Source organism: Phyllobates terribilis, unplaced genomic scaffold (genome assembly GCF_046119375.1).
Source record: "Phyllobates terribilis strain yellow unplaced genomic scaffold, ASM4611937v1 Scaffold_4__5_contigs__length_816908805, whole genome shotgun sequence".
In the NCBI taxonomy this organism is placed as follows: domain Eukaryota; kingdom Metazoa; phylum Chordata; class Amphibia; order Anura; family Dendrobatidae; genus Phyllobates; species Phyllobates terribilis.
Window position 1 is genome coordinate 423132942 of NW_027362764.1, and position 24669 is coordinate 423157610.

Below are 24669 nucleotides of genomic sequence, written 5' to 3' on the forward strand. Positions count from 1 at the left end.
CCTCCTTTGCCTAGTGTAAGTCTTGTATGTCTTCCCCCTCTTCTCAAACTGTTAAAAATTAGAATTTCTGAATAATATGTTTAGCATAATTGAATGCATATCTATTATTAATCGGGTTAACTTGTTGTCATTGAGATCTTGTTATCTGTTTATTTATCCACCTTTTATATTTTATTTTCTAAAAAAAAAAAAAAAAAAAATGTTTCTGATGTTTTTGTGAAATATGAATTTTTCAATATATATTTTTTTTAAACTAAAAACACATCAAAAACTGAAGCAAGTTCAGAGAAGAGCTGCCAGGATGGTGGGCTGACTGCAAATTGTGTCCTACGAGGAACTGTTAAAGGATCTGGGAATGTCTAGCTTGCAAAAAAGAAGACCAGGAGGAGACTTAATAGCTGTCTACAAATATCTGAAGGGCTGTCAAACTGTAGAGGGATCAGCATTATTCTCATTTGCACATGGAAACACAAGAAGCAATGGAATGAAACTGAAAGGGAGAAGATACAGATAATTTTTGACAGTGAGGGGGTGATCAATGAGTGGAAAAGGTTGTCACAAGAGGTGGTGAGTTCCCCTTCAATGGAAGTCTTCAAATAGAGGCTGGACAGACATCTGTCTGAGATGGTTTAGTGACTCCTGCTTTGAGCAGGGGGTTGGACATGATGACCCTGGGGGTCCCTTCCAACTCTAACATTCTATGATTCTGTGTGTAATATATAATACTCCATATCAATTATTAGATAAGATTTATTTTGGGCCTGTGAAACAAATACAGAATTATGCATAAAAAAAACAAGCCATCAGATTGTAAGCGTCTCTTACCTCCTTCATTATCTTTGCTACAGATGTTCTCCCTCTCCATTCTCTTTGGCAATATTCTAGAATGTCAACTTCAGGTCCCACGCCTAATTTGAGATCATCTAAGAAATAAATGGTTATAACACGTAATGGTTATAATACAGCTGGAAACAAACAATGCTTTCTTTTTAGATCTGATCTCACTATACAAATCCCCAATGACACTAGTAAAGGAGGCCAGTAACATCAGATGAATGTATGGGGGTGTCTATACTATTCCCCAACATATGAAGGTTTCATAGTGGGTGAGCCACCATCGTTTTCTTCCCCCACCTTATTAAAGAAGAGTGTACATACATCATGGGTCAGGAGGAAAACCTGTCGGCTGAACCAGCCATCTAAAATATATGGCCAGTAGAAATGCTCTGGGAAAGGGCACATTTGCTATACTCCTAGGAAGTCATACAACCATGTGACCAGACAGTCCATGCTTTTTGGCTCTTCAGCACGATCAGATCCACCTTCTGCTAATGATGAATATAATCCCACATTGGAGGGGCATGATCTATTAGCGAGAAGGGTGTGGAGTTCTTACAGACTATGAAACTACATTACAAAAGCTTTCAGTCCCATACAATAAGCGCACTCCCAATGTGATACATCTACTACATAGCGCACACATTAATCTGCCTTCCAATGTGTGAGAACATTAATGTGCTCAGATTATACATGCTCATAAAGAGTGGAACAACTGGATAATTGAAAACTTGCTGCAGAGCCCTCTCAGATCAGATTTGGAAATGATGTGGAGGGTGGGGAATTATTTCTGCAGTCCTTCTGAAAAGGATGAGAGGGCCCATAGCAGCATAAACATTTAAAAGGGGTATTCCCATCCCCAAGATTCTAACCCAATATGTAGTATGTGTAATATTAGCAAATGCCTTCAATTAGAAGTGTAGCAAAGTTCTTCTGATTCACTTTGTCGCTTACCCCATGTGCAGGTTATTGTAGTAGCTTACGTATCTATGGTTACGACCACACATACAGCGAGTTACTTGTTAATGGTAGTAACCATGGATACGAAAGTACTGCAATGGGGTACACTAAATAACGTATCAGAAGAACTATACTACACTTCTAATTGGAGGCATTTGCTAATATTATATATTATTACTACACCTACTACATCTTGGGATAGCATCTTGGAGATGAGAATACCCCTTGAGGCTATGTGCGCACATTCAGTATTTTATTGTAGAAATTTCTGAAAGGTTTCTGCATCTCTTGGCAGCAAATACTCATGTTTTACCACGATTTTGAATGCTTTTTGGAGCCAAATAGAGATATTTGAAAAAGAAACGTGTAACACCGCTTTCCATTGGACTTGGGGTGAGTATATTGGTTAATTTAAATGATTAAAGAATGTGTCTGTTCTATTTCAAATAAAGTGTTTTATTCTCAGGGTGTGTGTTTATTTAACTCTTTACTTACAGTTATAGTAATGAGGGTGTCTGGCTGACACCTCTTCATTACTAAAGCTAGGGTTAGGTGTCAGCGATCCCATATTTATGCAGCGTCAAACCTGCAGCAGGCAGATGTTACATCATAGTGGATGGTATTTTTTAGAAATCCCATGTCCACTACGCGTGCATCTGAGGCAGCGGATAACACGTGGACACTCACACTCGCGTCTTTCAGGACCGCAGCATGTCAATTTCTCTTGCAGAGTCGCTAATCTCTGCAACAGAAATTTGACCACTAGAATGTATTAAATGCAATAAATCCACATGGTTCAGTGAACCAATGCGGATTTACCTGTGTTCAATAGAATGCAGAGTTTTGGAAGCAGCAAAAATATGCTGCGTCCAAGATGCTGCTACGTCCAGCTCGTGGGCACATAGCCTAAAATTAAAAAAATGGTGTGGGCTCCCACAGATGGAAAGCCAACCACTGGGGGCTGATATTACAAGCCAGGGAAGGGGCCATTAGCCAACAATGTTCCCTGGCTATTAATAACAGCCCACAGCTATTTGTTTAGCCTTTACTGGCTAGATTACAGGGGGACCCCAGAAAAAAAAAAAATGACGTAGGGTTCTCCTGTCAGTGTATAGAGTGCTTACTGGTGTGACTGCTCTAGAAGTGTATAGCACTGAGCTGCCGGGAGTGAGGTCACTGGAGTTCAATTAGCTGATTAGCTCCAGCGACCTCACTTACTGCACCAGCGCTGCATGAGGAAATTCTCACGCAGTGATGCAGTAAGTGAGGTCACCGGAGCTCATCAGCTGATTGAACTCTAATTACCTCAATCCCGGCAGCTTAGTTCTACACACTGCCGGGTGCGATCGCACTCCTGCCAGTGTATAGAGTGCTGCTGGGTGATTGGATCGCCGTGGAACACTCGGGATTACGGCGGATAAGTGAGTATAATTTTTATTTATTTTTTTTTACACTGAGCACAGACAACGGCTGAAAAGACTACTTCTCCCCTCAGCAGGACCTGCTCTCACTATTATCAGAGCAGTCAATTCTTTGTGCGTTTTTGACTCATTGACTTGAATTGAGTCAGTCAAATACGCAGTAAAAATCTGAAAACAGTTTTATACCTGCATTTTTGACTGACTCAATTGAAGTCAATGGGTGAAAAATGCTGCAAAAACGCACAAAGAATTTACATTCTGCAGATTTAAACACAATGACAATCCTGTCAAGAAAATTCTTGATCATGTGCACAGCACTTCAGGATTGTCATAGCATTAGCTGGCACAAGGATTCCCTAGTATTTTTGGCTCATTTACATGCAGAAAAAACGCTACGAAAACACACCAAAGACGCATAGTATGCACATAGCCTTAATGATTCTACAGTTATGATAGTGATCAAATGAAGATTTTAATAAAAGACCTTACAACTGCTAAACCATACATACCAAACACCTCATTATGTATACAACTCTGTGAAGGAGAAGTTTTGGTTCCTCCCCATGTATTTTCAGAGTGGTTTTCAAGTTAATTAAGAAGTAAAGGACTCGCTTTCTGTGTAAGCCTACAACTTCCTCATCAGTGTAAGGAGGACTGAGCGCTCATCAAAAGAGGAACTTCAAGTGCAAAACCGAGCAATCAGAATTCAAAGGAAAAAGGAAGAAAAAGCTCAGAAAGCCGTGTACCTGCTGTGCCTTTGTCAATTGAGGCAATGCCTTTCTGGATTTTTTCTTTTTCAATTTCTTCTTCATCTCGATAAATGTCTTCATCACTAATTATACAAATAATTAACAATTCTGAATAGATTACTTAAAGGGACAGAAATTGAAAAAAAAAATTCACATACCATCACGTTCAATGTATATGGGAAGCATTAAATTGTATAAGGCACAACATACTCCCATGTGTATTTAAACTACCTAGTTTTATTATCTATAACAGAGGTCTCAAACACGAGGCCCCCGGGCCGCATGCGGCCCCTGAGGCTGCTTTACGCGGCCCACAGGCACAGACCCCTTGACAATCCCGACCTGGTCCAGGAGGAGCCGCCGACAGCAGCGCTGCATTGCCGCGCAGAGACAGTCTCCCAGAACAGCATTTCCAATGCCAGCCGCCGGCCAATCAGAGGCCAGCAGCTGATATCTGGGTCCCAGAGCAGTGGCATATGATGTCACTGCCATGCGCATATATCAGCTGCTGGCCTCTGATTGGCCGGTGGCTGGCACTGGAAATGCTGTTCTGGGAGACTGTCTCTGTGTGGCAATGCAGCGCTGCTGTCGGCGGCTCCTCCTGGACCAGGTCGGGATCGTCGAGGGGTCTATGGTGCCTGCGGGCCGCATGTGCACAAAGGACGCAGAGGGAATGGAGGACAGGTGTGAAGAATTTTTTTTTCTTTTTTTATGTGTGTGAAGAACAGCACAGGGGACAATTCTACAAGATGGGGACCACCAGGATGGGGCACATTACTGCAAGATGGGGACCACCAGGATGGGGCACATTACTGCAAGATGGGGACCACCAGGATGGGGCACATTACTGCAAGATGGGGACCACCAGGATGGGGCACATTACTGCAAGATGGGGACCACCAGGATGGGGCACATTACTGCAAGATGGGGACCACCAGGATGGGGCACATTACTGCAAGATGGGGACCACCAGGATGGGGCACATTACTGCAAGATGGGGACCACCAGGATGGGGCACATTACTGCAAGATGGGGACCACCAGGTTGGGGCACATTACTAGATGTTTGCCAGAACTACCATATGGTGCTAATTGTAAAACAGTATTACATTATATGGCCAATTGGAGGAAACAAAATTGTAAAAACTAAATAAAGCATGAAAAAATATTTTGCCACTAAAAATGCTGTTTTACATATAAACTAAAGTAAACAAAAAAGTGCACGTTTATTATCGCCACATCCATAACGACCCAAGCGATAAATAAAATAAACACAGAAAAAATGTTCAGACGGTGTATACAAAAAAATACACATTTTTTCCATGTGCGGCCCATATACCCAGCAGAGTTTGAGACCCCTGATCTATAACATTGGTGATCACATACAGTGTGAACCCACTTTAAAAGGAGAGTATTTGTTATTCTATGGTTTTATCCCCTTTCCTGCCTTAAAAAAAACCCACCCCACTTTACAATCTTGGTAATCTCTTTAAGGAAGTGGTCCGAAACCAAAGTTGGATTTAATTCTAAGGCTTTGTTCTCACAATGAGGTTTCATGAGTTTTTTTTACGCTGCATCAAAGACAAAGCATCTGGGATTCATAGAAATCTCATGGGCACTGTACTTTAGTTTTCGTAGTGTAGACTAATCTGCGGTGCGTGTCTCAAATCTGTAACATGCTAATTCCTTTTCCTGGTACTCACACGTCCAGAGACAATTCCTTTTGCACAATACCCTCTTGTCTCTTCGTCTTCATGGCCTCGGAGGTCTTATTAGCTGTTGAATTACAGACTCCATCAGTCACAACTTCATCTTTGTGTAACAGCTCTACAGCGTCAGGCGTTTCTTCCCGAGACCCATCACTTGGTGGCTTTTCAGGTTTGTTTTTTATGCAGTCTCCCATTTTCGTGGTGTCCTCATGGGTATGTAAAGGTTGTGGGACATCTTCTGGTTGCTCTCGCTCAGGAACTGAAGACCCGTCACTCACGGTTTCATCCCTAGGGACAAAAGTAAAGGAATATGGACTCTGTTTAATAAAACATTCTAATTATCTCATAATGCAGAAAGAATTACCCGAATAGTCAACCATCTTAGATCCTTTTTTCACAGTAAGATATACATTTATGCCAGACATTAAATTAATTTATACTGGATTTGCCCTCCACACGTGCTGGACAAAAACAAAGGTCTTGCTGCAGAGACCAAATAGATGTGAGCTCCTCTTGCTCACCCTAAAACCTCATTTTATGCAGATCTCAGCATATAAATCTTTTAGTAAGTCTCCACTGCTGACTATAAATCATATCACCAGGAACATTAGTGGCTTGTTAGGACCCATCACTGGCAAACATCTTTGTACTATAACAGATGTCTCATAAGTCTTATACGGTATACGGCACTTTATTCTAAGACAAATGTATATAAAAATCCCAAAATATTTAAGACGGCAAGGCTAATGAGCAGTGTGACTTAGAAAAATGAGTGTCCAAACTTAGACCATCTGTAATGTTTGGCATCTTCTTCAATATACATTAGGGCTGCTTTCACACACAGTGTTAGCAGAAAAATGTTCTCTTCTTTTCATGCATTTTTTTTGCCTAAAAGGCTGTGGCCAGATCGAGCATTAAGCACTATGCTCAAATACAAACTACACAGAGAAGTTTGGCCTGTGGCGCTTTATTTCAAACTGCAACGTGATCTAAATATGGCAGCTTTATGGGACTTTAAAAACTGTACAAAAGGAGTACAATAAAGAACGTCACCAAAGACATATAAGCGTGCCAGAAAACCAATACATTTAGAAAATGTAATGTATATTCAGTATTAAACAACAGAAAATAACATTGGCAAAAAAAGATCTTAAAAGCTAGATGACCACTTGTGGATTGGGACCCATGCCGATCTTGAGATCTTGTACAAGCGCTCCCCTACTCCATTCATTTTCTATGGGACAGCTGGAGACATCTGAGCGGAATACTTTGCTACCTCCAGAGGTCCCATAGAGAATGAGCCTTGTCTCCTGAATCAGTGAGGGTCTCAACAGGTCAGCAAGTTACCAACTTTCCTTTGGATAAATGATAAATTTTAATTATGGAATCCTTTAATCTACCTTTCTCTTTTAACACATCAGTAATAGAAAAAACGTTTCAAAAATAACTACAGTAATTCATAAGTATACTCAATCATGGGATTATCTATTGTAGCACTTAACAGTAAATATTACAATTTTAATGGACTATATGAAGTGGATCAACTCTTCGCAGGGTTTTGCTATTATAGGTAGCTATGATATGTACACACAGGATAGAACAGTCTCTTTTTTACATTAAAGCAATATTCTACTATCTGTTAAACATGAAGAGCCCTTTGAAGAGATTTAAAAAGCCATAAAGAGAAATGGAGCTGTATCTCGGTATACCCATCAGTCTCCTCAGGCTGGGGATCCTGGAACAACTTGGACCTCTTACTGCACTCAGGCAGGCTTCCAACATCCACTTTACCATCCTTTGTGTGGCTCCACTCTCCAGATGATCGTTTTGTGTTCTGATCAACAGGGTCCAGTGCCATCATTCCCTGATTCTGGTTAGTGCTAATTTCTCCAATATCCAGAAAATCAGAAGGCTTTTCTCTAAAATGTTAAATAAAAGACAACATTTATAATATATAATAGAGTAGACATGTGTGGAAGATAAACTGCAAAGTAAGAATGCCCTCAAAAGCAGAAAAGTTAATCATTTATTTTTATAAAATATCCAAATAAAAGGTAGGAGGCGCTGGTAGGCTGGTCACTGATAAGCAGCGAATCAAGGGACACAAACCACAATGTGTCAATGGGATAATACCAATACAAATAGGGGTATAATTCGCGCTTGGGTAGTGGGTAGAGGGAAATTGGGGAGATACCAACGTGGGGGCGTAACTAAGGACTAGTCGTAGATTGGATAAAATTAATTAAGCTTTATTTGAAATAAATAGATAAAAGGTGTTTAAAACCAGTTAAAAGTGATAAAGTCTCTGACCAGAGGCCAGTATATCTAGAGAATAGGAGTAACGTATTATATTTTGATAGAAGATGGTCCTTAGTGTGGTCCAGAGGTGTAAGAACCTGTGGAAAAAGGGTAAGGGAGGTTAGTTTAGTGGGATTATTGGATAAGGTCAAGATGAGATAGATGGTGACCAATGTACCTGTAGTAGGGTCCTTGTTCTTATTGGTGAATAAGTATCAGGGACTATCTGTAAGGTAGGTGCTCTTATTCCATGGTGGGAGAATCTACAGGACTAAATGATAGGTATGAAGGATTAATTAAGGTAAAGAGATGCTGCAAAGTAAGTAAATTCTCTGTACCTACTGTAATCCGGGCGGATATTAGTTTCGGGTAAGAAGAGGTCCAGGGGCCTAGGTTTCCTGAAAACCTGGTGTCCTAGGTTGTCTTTTTAGTCTACCTGCAGTGCGAAGGTAGAGGGTGGGTAAAAAACGATCTTTGCCCTAGTGGGGGCTATAAATAAGTAGTGGATATTTACCTGATGATGCAGGTGTGTTCCAATAGGTCACCTGTATCCCAGCTCACTAGCGCTAAGAGACCGCTGCATCCTGTGTGTCACGTGTCAGCGCGTCACACAAGTCTCACGTGCTTTCTGCAGGAAGCGCGCGCTCTCCCTATCCGAGATCACGCGAGGAGCGGAAGTCTCCGGCCGGGACTCCGCTCTCGCTCCGGATACAGTCACGGTACCTGCCGACAGGACGCCCCCGTCCCTGGGACGACTGTCTGACTCAGATCCACGTAGACCTCCCCAACTGTGAGTAACTGGATGCTGCGACCGCTCCGTCTACTTTGCACAGCTATACCCTCCATTTGACTAACCGGCCGCTTCCCTCCTAGAACCAGGCCTATCTATACGCTAAGGCTACCCCTACCAATATTTCTCCTATCTGGCACCGACCGGCTCTAGGACCTAGGGGAACCACCGTGCTACAAACTTCCCTGACAAGGTATACCTAGTAGGATTCTCATACCTTGGTTGGTTGACATCCTGCCTCACCTGACCCATGTGACTTACCTCACCACAGGTACAATTATCACACCACCAGGACGTACAGGGTCACCACTGTAATAGACCCACTGGACTGCTACAGGTGACCTATTGGAACACACCTGCATCATCAGGTAAATATCCACTACTTATTTATAGCCCCCACTAGGGCAAAGATCGTTTTTTACCCACCCTCTACCTTCGCACTGCTGGTAGACTAAAAAGACAACCTAGGACACCAGGTTTTCAGGAAACCTAGGCCCCTGGACCTCTTCTTACCCGAAACTAATATCCGCCCGGATTACAGTAGGTACAGAGAATTTACTTACTTTGCAGCATCTCTTTACCTTAATTAATCCTTCATACCTATCATTTAGTCCTGTAGATTCTCCCACCATGGAATAAGAGCACCTACCTTACAGATAGTCCCTGATACTTATTCACCAATAAGAACAAGGACCCTACTACAGGTACATTGGTCACCATCTATCTCATCTTGACCTTATCCAATAATCCCACTAAACTAACCTCCCTTACCCTTTTTCCACAGGTTCTTACACCTCTGGACCACACTAAGGACCATCTTCTATCAAAATATAATACGTTACTCCTATTCTCTAGATATACTGGCCTCTGGTCAGAGACTTTATCACTTTTAACTGGTTTTAAACACCTTTTATCTATTTATTTCTAATAAAGCTTAATTAATTTTATCCAATCTACGACTAGTCCTTAGTTACGCTCCCACGTTGGTATCTCCCCAATTTCCCTCTACCCACTACCCAAGTGCGAATTATACCCCTATTTATTTTTATAAATCAACAAGTTGCAACATGAATGAACTAAGGAGAAATCTAAATCCAAATCAATATTTGGTGTGACCACCCTTTGCGTTCAAGGCATCAGTTCTCCTAGGTACACTTACACAGTTTTTAAAGGAACTCGGCAGGGAAGTTGTTTCAAACATCTTGGAGAACTAACCACAGATCTGTGGAGGTATGCTTACACAGGACCTTCTGTCTCATCATGTAATCCCAGACAGACTTGATGTTGAGATGAAGGCACTGTGGAAGCCATATCATCACTTCCAGGATGCCTTGTTTTTCTTAACAATGAAGATATTTCTTAATGACATTGGCTGTATGTTTGGGGTCGTTGTTACAATATAAGTATGGAGCCAATAATGCCTCCCTGATGGTAACGGCTGGTATTTCAAGGTCAAAGACATGGCTTTTTGGCCACGATTCTTGTATGAAAATTACTCCTGGCCAGATTTTTATGAACAGTAGGTGGGTGTAGCTGGGTCCCGCTGGTTGCTGCCAGCTCTGAGCTGATGGCACTGCTGGACATCTGATTACTATGGAAAGGAAGCATGCATGATGTGTCTTATTTGCAGCATTAAGTTTCCTTGGACAACCACTTCATCTACAGACGTCCTTAAGTTTGCAGATTTCTTGGTGCTTCTTCAAGAGAGCTTGAACAGCACATCTTGAAAAGCCAGTCTGCTTTGAATGTTGTTTTTCCTGGGAGAGACATTGCCAATGCTGTAAACTACCTTGTGTCTTATTGCTGTACTCAGTCCTGCTATGGTGTATGTCTAGTAGCATAGAACGGCCTTTCACGACCTCACTTTTGTTGCAGGGTTTGGCTGTTCCTCACCTAGTTTTTCGCCTCCTACACAAGCTGTTTCTGTTATTTAAATGACAGTTTCAACTCGCATATGAAAATAATGATCATTATCAACTGTTGGTTATAATTGGTTACTCATACACCCGACTATAATATTATAAAAATCACTGACTTTGTACAAGCGTATCTAGCAGGGTAGATGATGCTTTGAAGGCAAAGGATGGTCATGATTCACTTAGCATTTTGTTACTTGATAAAAATAAACTATTAACACTTCTATGTTTGATAGCATTCTGACTGTGCAGCAATTTGTCTAAACCTGCCTAAAATGTGCGCACAGTACTGTATGTATAAACATTATATTAATACATCTGTGGACCTGACAGCAGTATGTCCATCTGCTGGAATCCACAATGATCATGAGAATGGAGAAGCCACAGAGCCTTTATTATAATACATGCAGTGGCACTATATTACGAGTATACAAAATCCATACACAGATGGATGACAGTGGGTGTGCTTCCTTCATGTGATCAGTAGGGGGCAGAATATTCAGACTAAGGCTATGTTCACACATGTTGTGTTTTTTTCTGCTGCTAACTGTTCTCTGGCAGGAAAACGGCTGCGTAAGAAACGCACATATTTGCTGCGTATTTTTGACCACCCATTACTCCCTATGGGTAAAAAATATGCAGCAAAAACGCAGGTGCGTTTTCTGCTGCAGAAACGCTGAAAGAAGTGACGTGCTCTACTTTCCAAAACGCAAGCAAGGCAGAAAATACACAGCAAACAAAAAGCAATATGTGTGAACAGAGAAGTCTGGTTTCTCATAGACTTTGCTGGTACTGCTAGACACAGCTGAAAATTTGCATAAAAATCTGCTGCAAAATAGGCAGCAAAACACAACGTGTGTAAACATAGCCTAAAGAGAACAGTCGCATATCTGCTCCTATTTTCCCTGACCTTTTGGAGAATAGCAGAATTTGGTCTCGCTTCTGTATGATTAATCAGTGTCTAATATTTCCTACACCACTATCAGCAATTTCACATTATTATTCAAAGAATCCAGCTCACACACTCCCGTGCAAACATTGCTGACAGTCCATAATCTAGTTTGGAAACTGGAGTCGAGGCAGGTTGTGGTCCACAGTCCGGAGTATAAGAATTAGTGAATGTGTCTATACTCGTGTTAGATGTTGCACCTGGTCAGTCCAATCTGGTGACTGGTGGAAGCGCCTTCATTAACTTACATTTATTATTTGGAAGATTTAAATTGGTCAACAAAACAAAAAAATGGTTTCTAAATTTTTATCCCGAGGAGCGAAAATCACCCAAGAGATTATTTTTTAAGTGTGCAGCTGAAATCAGAAACAAATACACAGAAGCACAGAAGGCAGAGCACAAGTGGTTAACACTGTCACTTTGCAGCGCCAAAGAAACATCTGCAAGGAGTTTGTATGTTCATCCCATATTTTGTGTCTTTCCTCCGGGTTCTCTGGTTTCCTCCCACATTCCAGACGTACAGATAGGGAATGTAGACTGTGAGCCCCGATGGGGACAGTGATGAGGTCTGTGAAGTGCTGCGAAATTAATGGGGCGATATAAGCAAGTGTAATACATAAATACTTAAACTCACCCATTGTCTGTCTTATCGCTGGCTTCAGAAAGTATTGAGTTTCTTCTGGTATAGAAGGACGGCTGGACAGCACAGTTCAGGATCTCAGGTTCTAGCTGCTGGGAGCTCTCAGGGGGGCCGGCCACCTCCACGGGTAGATCTGCCTCCTGTATGCTGTGATGGAAATATGTAGTTGTCACATTACTCAGTTCTGTACAGTACAATGGAAACATGACTGACAGTGAGACGGTAGAGGCGTTCCCACGGGGCAGGGACACGTTACCTCTCACAGCATTGTATGTGAATGGAGACTGATGAAGGATGGGCCCAGTGATGACAGGGAGGACGGGTCAGCACAGAGGATGCCTGTCATTACTGGGGCTGTCTCTGATCCTGTACTCTCTTGGTGACGGGGCTGTGACTCATCAGCCATCAGAAGAGGAAGTGCAGTCTAATGAGACCGTCCCCACCTTTAGTAGCGGGGCCTGTCACACTGGATGGCGGCAGCTCCTAGCACCAGGGAGGGGGGACAGAGAAGGCAACTCTGCAGCATTTCTGGGACCTGTGCCCCCAAAGGGTTCTCTACACCCAGAAAAGAGGGTGTCCTGCACTGTAATGTACCACCCAGAGCGGGTACTCAGCCTCCCCAGGTCCAGCTCTCTGCCACTGCTTGGTGACATCACCACTGCAGCCAATCACTGACCTCGGAGGCTTGTGCTGCTACCCCACCTGAGCTCAGTGATTGGCTGCAGATTTGTGAGCTTTTGATATGATGTTAAAGAGACAGGCGCAGCAGTAGTGAGGCAGCCCCTGCAGCGGTTGGTATTTTACAGCATTTGGGAGCCAGTAATGGAAGAGTAGCAGCCTGTAGGTGGCGGCCAGCGGTGACCGTGCTATATGGTTACCATGACTACCGGTCACTTCCTTGGGAGTTATGGGGGCAGCGGCACACACACTGTATGTTCCCGTGTCACCCCTGCAGATTCTCCATACCAGGGGTCAGCCCACACCATGACGTGACCTCTGGTCACCCGGCCACAGGCGGCCACCTGCTGAGGAGGAGGGCACCGCGGAGCACCACCCCTGTACACACTCCTACCTGCCGCCGCTGCCGTACAGCTCAGCGCAGCGAACACCGTGAGAACTACCGGAAGCCGTGTCCATCAGCGCTGCACTTTCCTGCCTTGTCCACCCCGCCCACTCTGTCGCAGTGGACCAATCACCGCGCTGCGAGCAGATGTCCTCTCCGCGTGCTGAGTTTAACCCACCAATCAGGGGACGTATGTCCGTTTTCTTCCTTGTAGACGTCATGAGAGGCGCTAGATGATTGGCCCTGCTCTGTTTAGCGGGGTGTGTACTATAGCAGGGCTCACAGTGACACGTGACCTGGTCAGGCGCCTCATTATGGAATACAATATTTTACAGCTCTGTGCCGGACTGTCAGGTGCCGGATAAAAGGAAATGTATAAATAATACACGGTCACCCTGCGAGGACAGCTCCATAACTTGCCATGGAGGGCACAAGCTGTTACCACAGTGGCCACCGCGCATGTGCGGCACCATATAGGGGCGTGGCGACTATAAGAGGGCGTGGCAGTAGGACATGTCCAGCGGTGCTGAGCGCTGTACTGAGTCTGGTAGTCTCCACCTGCGGGACATCGGCTCCAGGTGGGGGGTCTTTACACCGTAACCCCATCCTGACCGGACACTTTCCTCCCCTCTTATTTCCCCATCTATAGAAATCTACAACCCCTGGCAAAAACTATGGAATCACCGGGCTCGGAGGATGTTCATTCAGTTGTTTAATGTTGTTAAAATAAAGCAGATCATAGACATGGCACAAAACTAAAGTCATTTCAAATGGCAACTTTAGGGCTTTAAGAAACACTAAAAGAAATCAAGATTAAAAATATGGTACTCAGTAAGGGTAATTTTTTTTAAACCAAACAGAGGGAAAAAATTATGGAATCACTCAATTCTGAGGAAAAAATTATGGAATTAAGGACGCACGTTCAGCTGAAGTGTATTGCAGTGTCAGGACCATGCTGCCGGCCAATCAGAGACTGGCAGTTGACGTTGTCATGCCAGTCATGAATGGCGCATGTGACGTCATGCTCTGCCTGCACGGCAAACTGAAGTCAGGTACAGAAGAGGATGCCCCATGTCATGGCAGTGGAGGAAGGTAAGAAGAATCTTTTTTTTTATGTTTTGGACATTATACCAGTAAGGGGCCCAGGATGGAGATCATTATACAAGGAAGGTGGCTCAGGATAGGGGTCATTATACAAGGAAGGGGGCTCAGGATGGGGACATTATACCAGGAAGGGGCCCTGAATGGGGGTCAATATACAAGGAAGGGGCTCAGGATGGGGGTCAATATATCAGAATGGGGATCAGGATAAGTGTGATTATACCAGAATGGTATAAAGATTGGTGTCTTTATACCAAGAAGGGGCCCAGAATGAGGGTCAGTATACAAGGAAGGTGCCCATGATGGGTCTCATTATACCAGGAAATGGGCTAGGATGGCGGATATTATTATATGATGGGGGACAGTATACCAGGAAGGGGCCCATGATGGGAGACATTATAAAAAGAAGAGACCCAGGACAGGGGATATAACAGGAGGGGCCTAGGATGAGAAACATTAGTGCAGGATCGGGACCAGGAAAAGGACATTATTACAGAAAGAGGACGGGGACAATATTGCAGAAAGGGACCCAGGATGAGGGACATTATTACAGGAAGACGTTTTGTCTTCTAACTAGGCCACATGTGAAGGAGAAAACACTCAGAAGCTTTTTAGGATCTACCTGCATTACAGAATTGCCTATGGTATGCATGGCAGACGTTTTTAGCTGTGTTGAACCATTGTGCTACAGAAAGGTCCAGCTATAGAGCTACATGTTACTACTTCTGTAGAAACGTTTTAGTTCCTGCACCAGCAAGTACTAAGCAACCAGAACCAATAATAACCATCTGCTTACTCGGTGTATGCCCAGAATGCCTGACTCCTGGGACTCTATGCCAACAATTGCTGTGATGTTGACTGTGGAAGTAGAAATTAACCAGCTGTGGGGTGGTAAGTTGTAAACCAGATGCAACAACAGAATTTAATACACTGGGACCAGTTGTACCACCAACATTGCTACATCACAGGGAAATGATGGTTTGTTTTTTCTTTGCTGCCTATTACTATTTACAGTGAAGGAAATACCGTAATTATTTGATCCCTTGATGTTTTTGTAAGTTTGCCCACTGACAAAGACATGAATAGTCTATAATGTTAAGGGTTGGTTAATTTTAACATTGAGAGATAGAATATCCCAAAAAAATTCAAGAAAATCACATTGTATAAATTAGGTACATTCATTTGCATTTTGCAGTGAGAAATAAGTATTTGATCCCCTACAAACCATTATGAGTTCTGGCTCCTACAGACCAGTTAGACGCTCCTAATCAACTCGTTACATGCATTAAAGTCAGCTGTCTTACATAGTCACCTGTATAAAAGACTCCTGTCCACAGACTCAATTAATCAGTCAGACTCTAACCTCTACAACATGGGCAAGACCAAAGAGCTTTCTAAGGATGTCAGGGACAAGATCATAGACCTGCACAAAGCTAGAATGGGCTACAAAACCATAAGTAAGATGCTGGGTGTGAAGGAGACAACTGTTGGTGCAATAGTAAGAAAATGGAAGAAATACAAAATGACTGTCAATCGACATCGATCTGGGGCACCATGCAAAATCTCACCTTGTGGGGTATCCTTGATCATAAGGAAGGTGAGAGATCAGCCTAAAACTACACGGGGGGAACTTGTTAATGATCTCAAGGCAGCTGGGATGACAGTCACCAAGAAAACCATTGGTAACACATTACACCTTAAAGGTTTAAAATCCTGCAGTGCCCGCAAGGTCCCCCTGCTCAAGAAGGCTGTAGTATGAACATGAAAAATGGCTATTTTATATTTCAAATCCATATAGAAATAAAATAGGAACTAGACATGTCAGCATTTGTAGGTATCCTACCTCAGTAGACTAGGGGTCATTAGTCCAGACATACTAAAACATAGCTTTAGTTTAAGTTTGCTAACAGTCTAAGGTTTAATCTTTATTACTGAAGGGAATTAGCCTTTTGTATATACTGTCTTTGCTAGAACCAGAGACAGACGATTGCACAAAATTGTACATAATACTACAGGCATATGGCTTAAGATGGAGATGCTTATTGCAGTACCAAAAATATAAGTGGCTATCTGAAACCCATTATGATGTATCCAACCTTTAATCAATATTCTGATTATATATTCTGTGTTAAGGTATACTTTATCTGTGAATGTATCTCACTGATACATAATAGCTTCTTAACACAATATACTGTCTGGGAAGAAAACCTTGTTCTGATTTATAACCCGGTGTAGGATTTACTCTTACCATATGTAAACTTTATGACAGAAGTAGAATGGTCCGTGAACAGGTCGTGTCCAGCATTGCTTATCTGTGATAGCTGACCACTGTCACAGGATTGGAATGCTGGACAACAACCTATGAACTTTCATGCTTACGTAATATTAGGTTGGGTAAGCCTTTTTCTAAAATGTATTAAGCTGTTGAAGAATTCAGTTATGGCAGAAGCATTGTGGATCTGTGAAGAGGACGCTCTTCACAGTGTAGGACCTAGTACGCATTCTCTGCCCATCGCTGAACGCTTCTCCAGCTGAAGTTTCCGGACAGATGATGTACATGCTACTAGGGAAATCTTTTTCTTCTATCTAATAGTAAGTATGTAACCTTTATAAGTATTTAACCTTTGTACGCTAAGATCTACAAAAGTGTACGCAATATCATAATATCATACTATTCCTTTGATTCTGTATTTTATCTTTCAAATTAACTGTTGTAAATAAAATTGCGTTATATTACAAGTGGTTGCCTTCTTTAAAGCCGTATCCGAACCTTATTGCTAAAAACTTGGCAATACAAAGGCACATGTGCAGGCCATCTGAAGTTTGCCAATGAACACCTGGATGATTCTGTGAGTTATTGGGAGAATGTGCTGTGGTCACATGAGACGATAATTGAGCTCTTTGGCATTAACTCAACTCGCCGTGTTTGAAGGAAGAGAAATGCTGCCTATGACCCAAAGAACACCGTCCCCACTGTCAAGCATGGAAGTGGAAACATTATGTTTTGGGGGTGTTTCTCTGTTAAGGGCACAGGACTACTTCACTGCATCAATGGGTGAATGGATGGAGCCATGTACCGTAAAATCCTGAGTGACAACCTCCTTCCCTCCACCAGGACATTAAAAATGGGTCGTGGCTGGGTCTTCCAGCAAGACTATGACCCAAAACATACAGCCAAGGCAACAAAGGAGTGGCTCAAAAAGAAGCACATTAAGGTCATGAAGTACCCTAGCTTGTCTCCAGACCTTAATCCCATAGAAAACGTATTAAGGGAGTTGAAGCTCCAAGTTGCCAAGCGACAGTCTCAAAATCTGAATGATTTCGAGATGATCTGCCAAGAGGAGTGGACCAAAATTCCTCCTGACATGTGCGCAACCCTCATCATCAACTACAAAAAACGTCTGACTGCTGTGCTTGCCAACAAGGGTTTTGCCACCAAGTATTAAGTGTTGTTTGCCAGAGGAATGAAATACTTATTTCTCACTGCAAAATGCAAATAAATTTATCTAATTTATACAATGTGATTTTCTTGATTTTTTGGGGATATTCTATCTCTCAATGTTAAAATTAACCAACCCTTAAAATTATAGACTGTTCATGTCTTTGTCAGTGGGCAAACTTACAAGGGATCAAATAATTATTTCCTTCACTGTATGCAATAAGAAAGAAATACTAGCCATGAGCTCGGGGGTCCCATCAGCTGCCTGATAGCCCAGGACAAGGACAATTGCAGGATACTGATCAGTCATTTCACAGGTTTTCCACAAATCACACAGTCAACAGTTGCTTTAAAACATAATTTTTAACATTTAAGTTTTAAAAGTACGAAAAGTAAGAGCATAAGAGCGTGCAAATTGTCTCTTCAGAGAGGAAGAGGACTAGAACTCTAGTGTCACCTACAGGAAGTAGCAATCCTAAAAGTCAAGAGCCCAAATTCAGGCAGGAAAAATACTATGAAAATATTAGAATAGGGGTAACCACCACCCCTCTGGATACATGTACGGAGCTCTAACATGTCCCTAGTATCCTTGGAATTGTTAAACCAGTTCAAGATCGGTCCATTAACTCCTCCCTCATTCCTAACCAGACACATTTGGTGTTTTTTGGTTACATGTAATATAAAAAGCTGTAATTTGTTTCTATTTTCTATTTAGTTTTACCTTTTATTTAATTTTCATTTATTTCTCATATTAGATTCCACATAAGGTCATAAAGCTTATGTGCAGAGATGGTAATAAACCGTTCCTGCCTTCTCAATGGGAGTTCAGCTGTGTCTGACATCTGGCCCCCCACTCCCACAGCTGCAAAATCGCATTCAGCTGCTCTACTTTGCAGTCATATTTTAGAACATCAAGGTGGACCACCAATACGTTTAAAGTGTCTGGGTGGTCTGGAAGCTGTTAATCAGTCTGCATGGCATCATGTCATTATTGCTCCTATGCATACGTCATATAGTAAATGTGCAGACGTTGTCATACATTTGGCCCCCTTAGATGCAGTATTGACACCACAGAATTAGGTGATGTTTGTAATAATGTCTCCGTCAATACCAAACAGATAGCTATAAGGTTTTTAGTTGGGGCTTGTTTACCAGTCCAAGGGTGAATAAGTAATTATGTACAAAAATCACATCATTAATAACAGAAAAACCCCATACCTTCCGCAGTTAGCCTCTTCTAATGGCTGTCCCAACTGAAGTGCATCACCCACCATCCAGTCAGCGGGTTTATTTTTTCTTCTTCCACAACAGGAGAAAACTCCAGTCCTTTTTAGCCTTTTTCCAGTGCGTTTATGGCAGAACAAGTGAATGCAGATGGAGCATAAGCAGCCCATGATTCCTTATACCTTGCAAAGTTTATTCGGGATCCACATTGTTTTACTTTGGCCCTTTCAAGCTCTTGGTTCAGTCTGAAAAATTACATTTACTATCACAATCTAGTAAACAGTTATACACCACGCCAAATGAAATATTACAGCACAGTATATTACAGCATCAGTAGGAAAGAGAAAAGAATGTGAACATTCTGCAATAACCATTTGTCCATGTCCTACTAAGATTGGAGTATATGGGATCCCATGACCTATGTGAAGGTCCTGTGTGGCCGCTGTCTCTATAGAACATATAATAATGCTTGTATGCCTCCTCTACACTGAACTCAACTCTGATTGCTCTGGATTTTGCACAGAATTCGCAAATAAGGGTAATGGGTCACCTGTCCTCTGATTCCAATATCTTTACGCACTTATGGAATATAAGTACATACCTGGGCTCACCCATCATGTCATATTGGGGCACATGGACATGATGGTGTTGAGAGGGTTCCTTGGTCATGGCCACCCCTAATTGTTGCTTTTACTGCTCCTGATCTATAACCTATGCCTAAATATTACATATATGTTGGCCTGTGGTTCTCTAGCGGTTGCAAAATTATAATTTTCAGCAGACATATGGTTGTTACAGCAACAAGTTGTTATCGTTTTGTAATAGCTAGAGAGCCTAAGTTTGGAGAGCGTTTCTATAAATTTATTCAGTATATATTTCGCAGTGCAAAAATCTAGAAATAAGGACTGATGTCTGAATTCTTCTAAATAGTACAGACTATGGCGTAACAAGACAGACAGCGTCTAATAAAATGAAGTTGCTGCTTCCTTCTGCTTAATGTTGAAAGACGACCATGGACAGTTGCATTCACTTTGACATGTAAGCCTGGCAGTATCATAAGTATTTGTTGGTAATGTGATATGATGCTATACTGTTAGCATCTACTAGTGTGTATTATTTCACAGTCTATAGCCATCATTGCTTCTCTTCCCTTTCCACAGCCCGGAATGTTCCCGCTTAATCTACCACCAGAAGCTCTCTTTAAAGGGCGGAAGTACAACATGTACTTTACATGGCTTTATCCTAAATCCTGTGTGATCCTGTACCTAAATTTAGTGTCATCCTATTTGTTAGTATAACTTTTAGAAGTGCTCTCCAGCTGCAGAAACCACATGCTTGTAAAGTGCAAATAAACCTCCAACTCTTAAAGAATCTACTTAAAGGGCTTATCCCAACCAGACACCACCTCTCCAATAGGAAGCTGCTTGGCATAACTTTTATTGCCTGTGATAGGCAATGCCTGCCATATAGCTGTGCATGGCCACTCATCTCATCAGTTGTGGTCTATAGTGGAAGCCACTCGGCAAAGTAGCTGTCCACTTTGGCTAATAGACGACATTCATATGATCAAATGAAGCTTCTGAACAGGGTTAAAATCTATTAGCGAAACACGGGCTAATTTAAATCAGTGTTTCCCAAACTCCAGTCCTCACGGCCTCCAACACATCAGGTTTTCAGGATTTCCTTAGTGCCGCAAAACAATATGTTTGGCGTAAAAGCAACACAGCTCATCACCCTCAAACACCATCCCCACTGTCAAACATGGTGGTGGCAGCATCATGATTTGGGCCTACTTTTCTTCAGCAGGGACAGGGAAGATGGTTAAAATTGATGGGAAGATGGACGGAGCCAAATACAGGACCATTCTGGAAGAAAACCTGTTGGAGTCTGCAAAAGACCTGAGACTGGGACGGAGATTTATCTTCCAACAAGACAATGATCCCAAACATAAAGCAAAATCAACAATGGAATGGTTCAAAAATAAACGTATACAGGTGTTAGAATGGCCAAGTCAAAGTCCAAACCTGAATCCAATCGAGAATCTGTGGAAAGAGCTGAAAACTGGTGTTCACAAACGCCCTCCATCCAACCTCAATGAGCTCGAGCTGTTTTGCAAGGAAGAATGGGCAAGAATTTCAGCCTCTCGATGTGCAAAATTGATAGAGACATACCCCAAGTGACTTGCAGCTGTAATCGCAGCAAAAGGTGGCGCTACAAAGTATTAACTCAAGGGGGCTGAATAATATTGCACGTCCCACTTTTCAGTTTTTAATTTGTTAAAAAAGTTTAAAATATCCAATAAATTTCGTTCCACTTCACGATTGTGTCTCACTTGTTGTTGATTCTTCCCCAAAAAATTAGAATTATATATATGTATATATATATATATATATATATATATATACAGTACAGACCAAAAGTTTGGACACACCTTCTCATTTAACGATTTTTCTGTATTTTCATGACTTTGAAAATTGTACATTCACACTGAAGGCATCAAAACTATGAATTAACACATGTGGAATTATATACTTAACAAAAAAAGTGTGAAACAACTGAAAATATGTCTTATATTCTAGGTTCTTCAAAGTAGCCACCTTTTGCTTTGATAACTGCTTTGCACACTCTTGGCATTCTCTTGATGAGCTTCAAGAGGTAGTCACCGGAAATGGTTTTCACTTCACAGGGGTGCCCTGTCAGGTTTAATAAGTGGGATTTCTTGCCTTATAAATGGGGTTGGGACCATCATTTGTGTTGTGCAGAAGTCAGGTGGATACACAGCTGATAGTCCTACTGAATAGCCTGTTACAATTTGTATTATGGCAAGAAAAAAGCAGCTAAGTAAAGAAAAACGAGTGGCCATCATTACTTTAAGAAATGAAGGTCAGTCAGTTCGAAAAATTGGGAAAGCTTTGAATGTGTCCCCAAGTGCAGTTGCAAACACCATCAAGCGCTATAAAGAAACTGGCTCACATGAGGACCGCCCCAGGAAAGGAAGACCAAGAGTCACCTCTGCTTCTGAGGATAAGTTTATCCGAGTCACCAGCCTCAGAAATCGCAGGTTAACAGCAGCTCAGATTAGAGACCAGGTCAATGCCACACAGAGTTCTAGCCGCAGACACATCTCTACTAGAGATGAGCGTTGTTCTACTCGAACTGTTCGCCAATCTCAAATTCGAGCTGTTTTGGGCGGTGTTCGAGCCGTTCGGCGAACACGAACGATTTGAGAAAAATTCGGCTGTTCGAGGTTATGTTCGATAACTGTTCGTGCACCAAAATCATAACTGGATTTTTTCTTAGTAATGATGAAAATTAATGTTAATACGCAGTTTCAGTGTACAGCGGGGTGGGGGGAGGGGCAGGGGATGGATCTCTGCAGGAATAATGAAGATCTCCATTTTTTTTTCTCTTTCCCGCATTTGCAGTGGGGAGGTGCAGTGTGTCAGCCTATCAGCAGCGCACACACGGAGCGAACTACTGTTTTTCACACAAGCAAGGGCATGTGTCATTGGCAGAGTATGTCACATGTCCTTGCCCTATAAGACCAAGCCATTTTCCCCGTCGCCACCATTTTCTCACTGCTGCAGCTGCGTGTTAGACGGTACCGCTGTTGCTGTGTGCACTATACCTTGTTAATTTCAAGCCAATTTTCGCACAAATCTACAGATAGCTTGGGAGTAGGGAATAGTTGTGATTGCAGTCCTTTAAAGGACTAGGTTACAGCATTTCCTATGACTTTTATCAGGCAGGTCTGTGCTCTTAAATAGATAGATTGTGGGAGTAAAGACTAATTGTAATTGCAGTCCTTTTCAGGACTAGGTTACATCAGTTCCTATCAGTTTTTGCCAGGCAGGTCTGTGCCAGTGCTGTGCAAGTTTTTTTCACAGCATTTGGCTGAATCTAGCAAAGCTAATCCTTTTTGGCCTATTGCAGAGTGTGTTAGTCAGTGGAGTAGCCTATCCGTGTTGCAAGATATACCACCTGTGTATAGAATACCAATTTTTTTACTGCACCTAGTGAAGTAAAATCTTTTGGGCATAGCATCATTCTATTAGTCCATCTATACTGACCTCCATCAGGTTGCAAATTGAATGTAATTTTTTTCTGCATCTATCTCTGAAAAAATATTTGGGCTTCTAGCAGTGTGTGGGACTTGTTCTATTAGTCCATCTATACTGACCTCCATCAGGTTGCAAACTGAATATAATTTTTTTCTGCATCTAGCTCTGAAAAAATATTTGGCCTTCTAGCAGTGTGTGGGACTTTCTCTATTAGTCCATCTATACTGACCTCCATCAGGTTGCAAATTAAAAATAATTTTTATCTGCATCTAGCTCTGAAAAAATATTTGGCCTTCTAGCAGTGTGTGGGACTTTCTCTATTAGTCCATCTATACTGACCTCCATCAGGTTGCAAATTAAAAATAATTTTTATCTGCATCTACCTCTGAAAAAATATTTGGGCTTCTAGCTGTGTGTGGGACTTGTTCTATTAGTCCATCTATACTGACCTCCATCAGGTTGCAAACTGAATATAATTTTTTTCTGCATCTAGCTCTGAAAAAATATTTGGCCTTCTAGCAGTGTGTGGGACTTTCTCTATTAGTCCATCTATACTGACCTCCATCAGGTTGCAAACTGAATATATTTTTTTTCTGCATCTACCTCTGAAAAAATATTGGGCTTCTAGCTGTGTGTGGGACTTGTTCTATTAATCCATCTATACAGACCTCCATCAGGTTGCAAACTGAGTATATTTTTTTTCTGCATTTACCTCTGAAAAAATATTGGGCTTCTAGCTGTGTGTGGGACTTGTTCTATTAATCCATCTATACAGACCTCCATCAGGTTGCAAATTAAAAATAATTTTTATCTGCATCTACCTCTGAAAAAAATATTTGGGCTTCTAGCTGTGTGTGGGACTTGTTCTATTAGTCCATCTATACTGACCTCCATCAGGTTGCAAACTGAATATAATTTTTTTCTGCATCTAGCTCTGAAAAAATATTTGGCCTTCTAGTAGTGTGTGGGACTTTCTCTATTAGTCCATCTATACTGACCTCCATCAGGTTGCAAATTAAAAATAATTTTTATCTGCATCTAGCTCTGAAAAAATATTTGGCCTTCTAGCTGTGTGTGGGACTTTCTCTATTAGTCCATCTATACTGACCTCCATCAGGTTGCAAATTAAAAATGATTTTTATCTGCATCCACCTCTGAAAAAATATTTGGGCTTCTAGCTGTGTGTGGGACTTGTTCTATTAGTCCATCTATACTGACCTCCATCAGGTTGCAAACTGAATATAATTTTTTTCTGCATCTAGCTCTGAAAAAAATATTTGGCCTTCTAGCAGTGTGTGGGACTTTCTCTATTAGTCCATCTATACTGACCTCCATCAGGTTGCAAATTAAAAGTAATTTTTATCTGCATCTAGCTCTGAAAAAATATTTGGCCTTCTAGCAGTGTGTGGGACTTTCTCTATTAGTCCATCTATACTGACCTCCATCAGGTTGCAAATTAAAAATAATTTTTATCTGCATCTAGCTCTGAAAAAATATTTGGCCATCTAGCAGT

General features: G+C 41.9%; 1 protein-coding gene across 1 annotated transcript in view; it reads right to left on the reverse strand.

Moving 5' to 3' along the window:
• OTULIN (OTU deubiquitinase with linear linkage specificity) overlaps window positions 1–13567 on the reverse strand; it is a 49785-nt gene extending 36218 nt beyond the window's left edge. The window contains exons 1-6 of the mRNA XM_073678630.1: window positions 13341–13567; window positions 12263–12415; window positions 7385–7594; window positions 5670–5963; window positions 3965–4050; window positions 826–923 (exon numbers count right to left, since the gene is read on the reverse strand). Of these exons, the coding sequence (XP_073534731.1) occupies window positions 826–923; window positions 3965–4050; window positions 5670–5963; window positions 7385–7594; window positions 12263–12415; window positions 13341–13552 (1053 nt within the window). The 5' untranslated portion in view covers window positions 13553–13567. The remainder of the gene's footprint in view (window positions 1–825; window positions 924–3964; window positions 4051–5669; window positions 5964–7384; window positions 7595–12262; window positions 12416–13340) is intronic.
• Between the last annotated feature and the right edge of the window lie 11102 nt (window positions 13568–24669).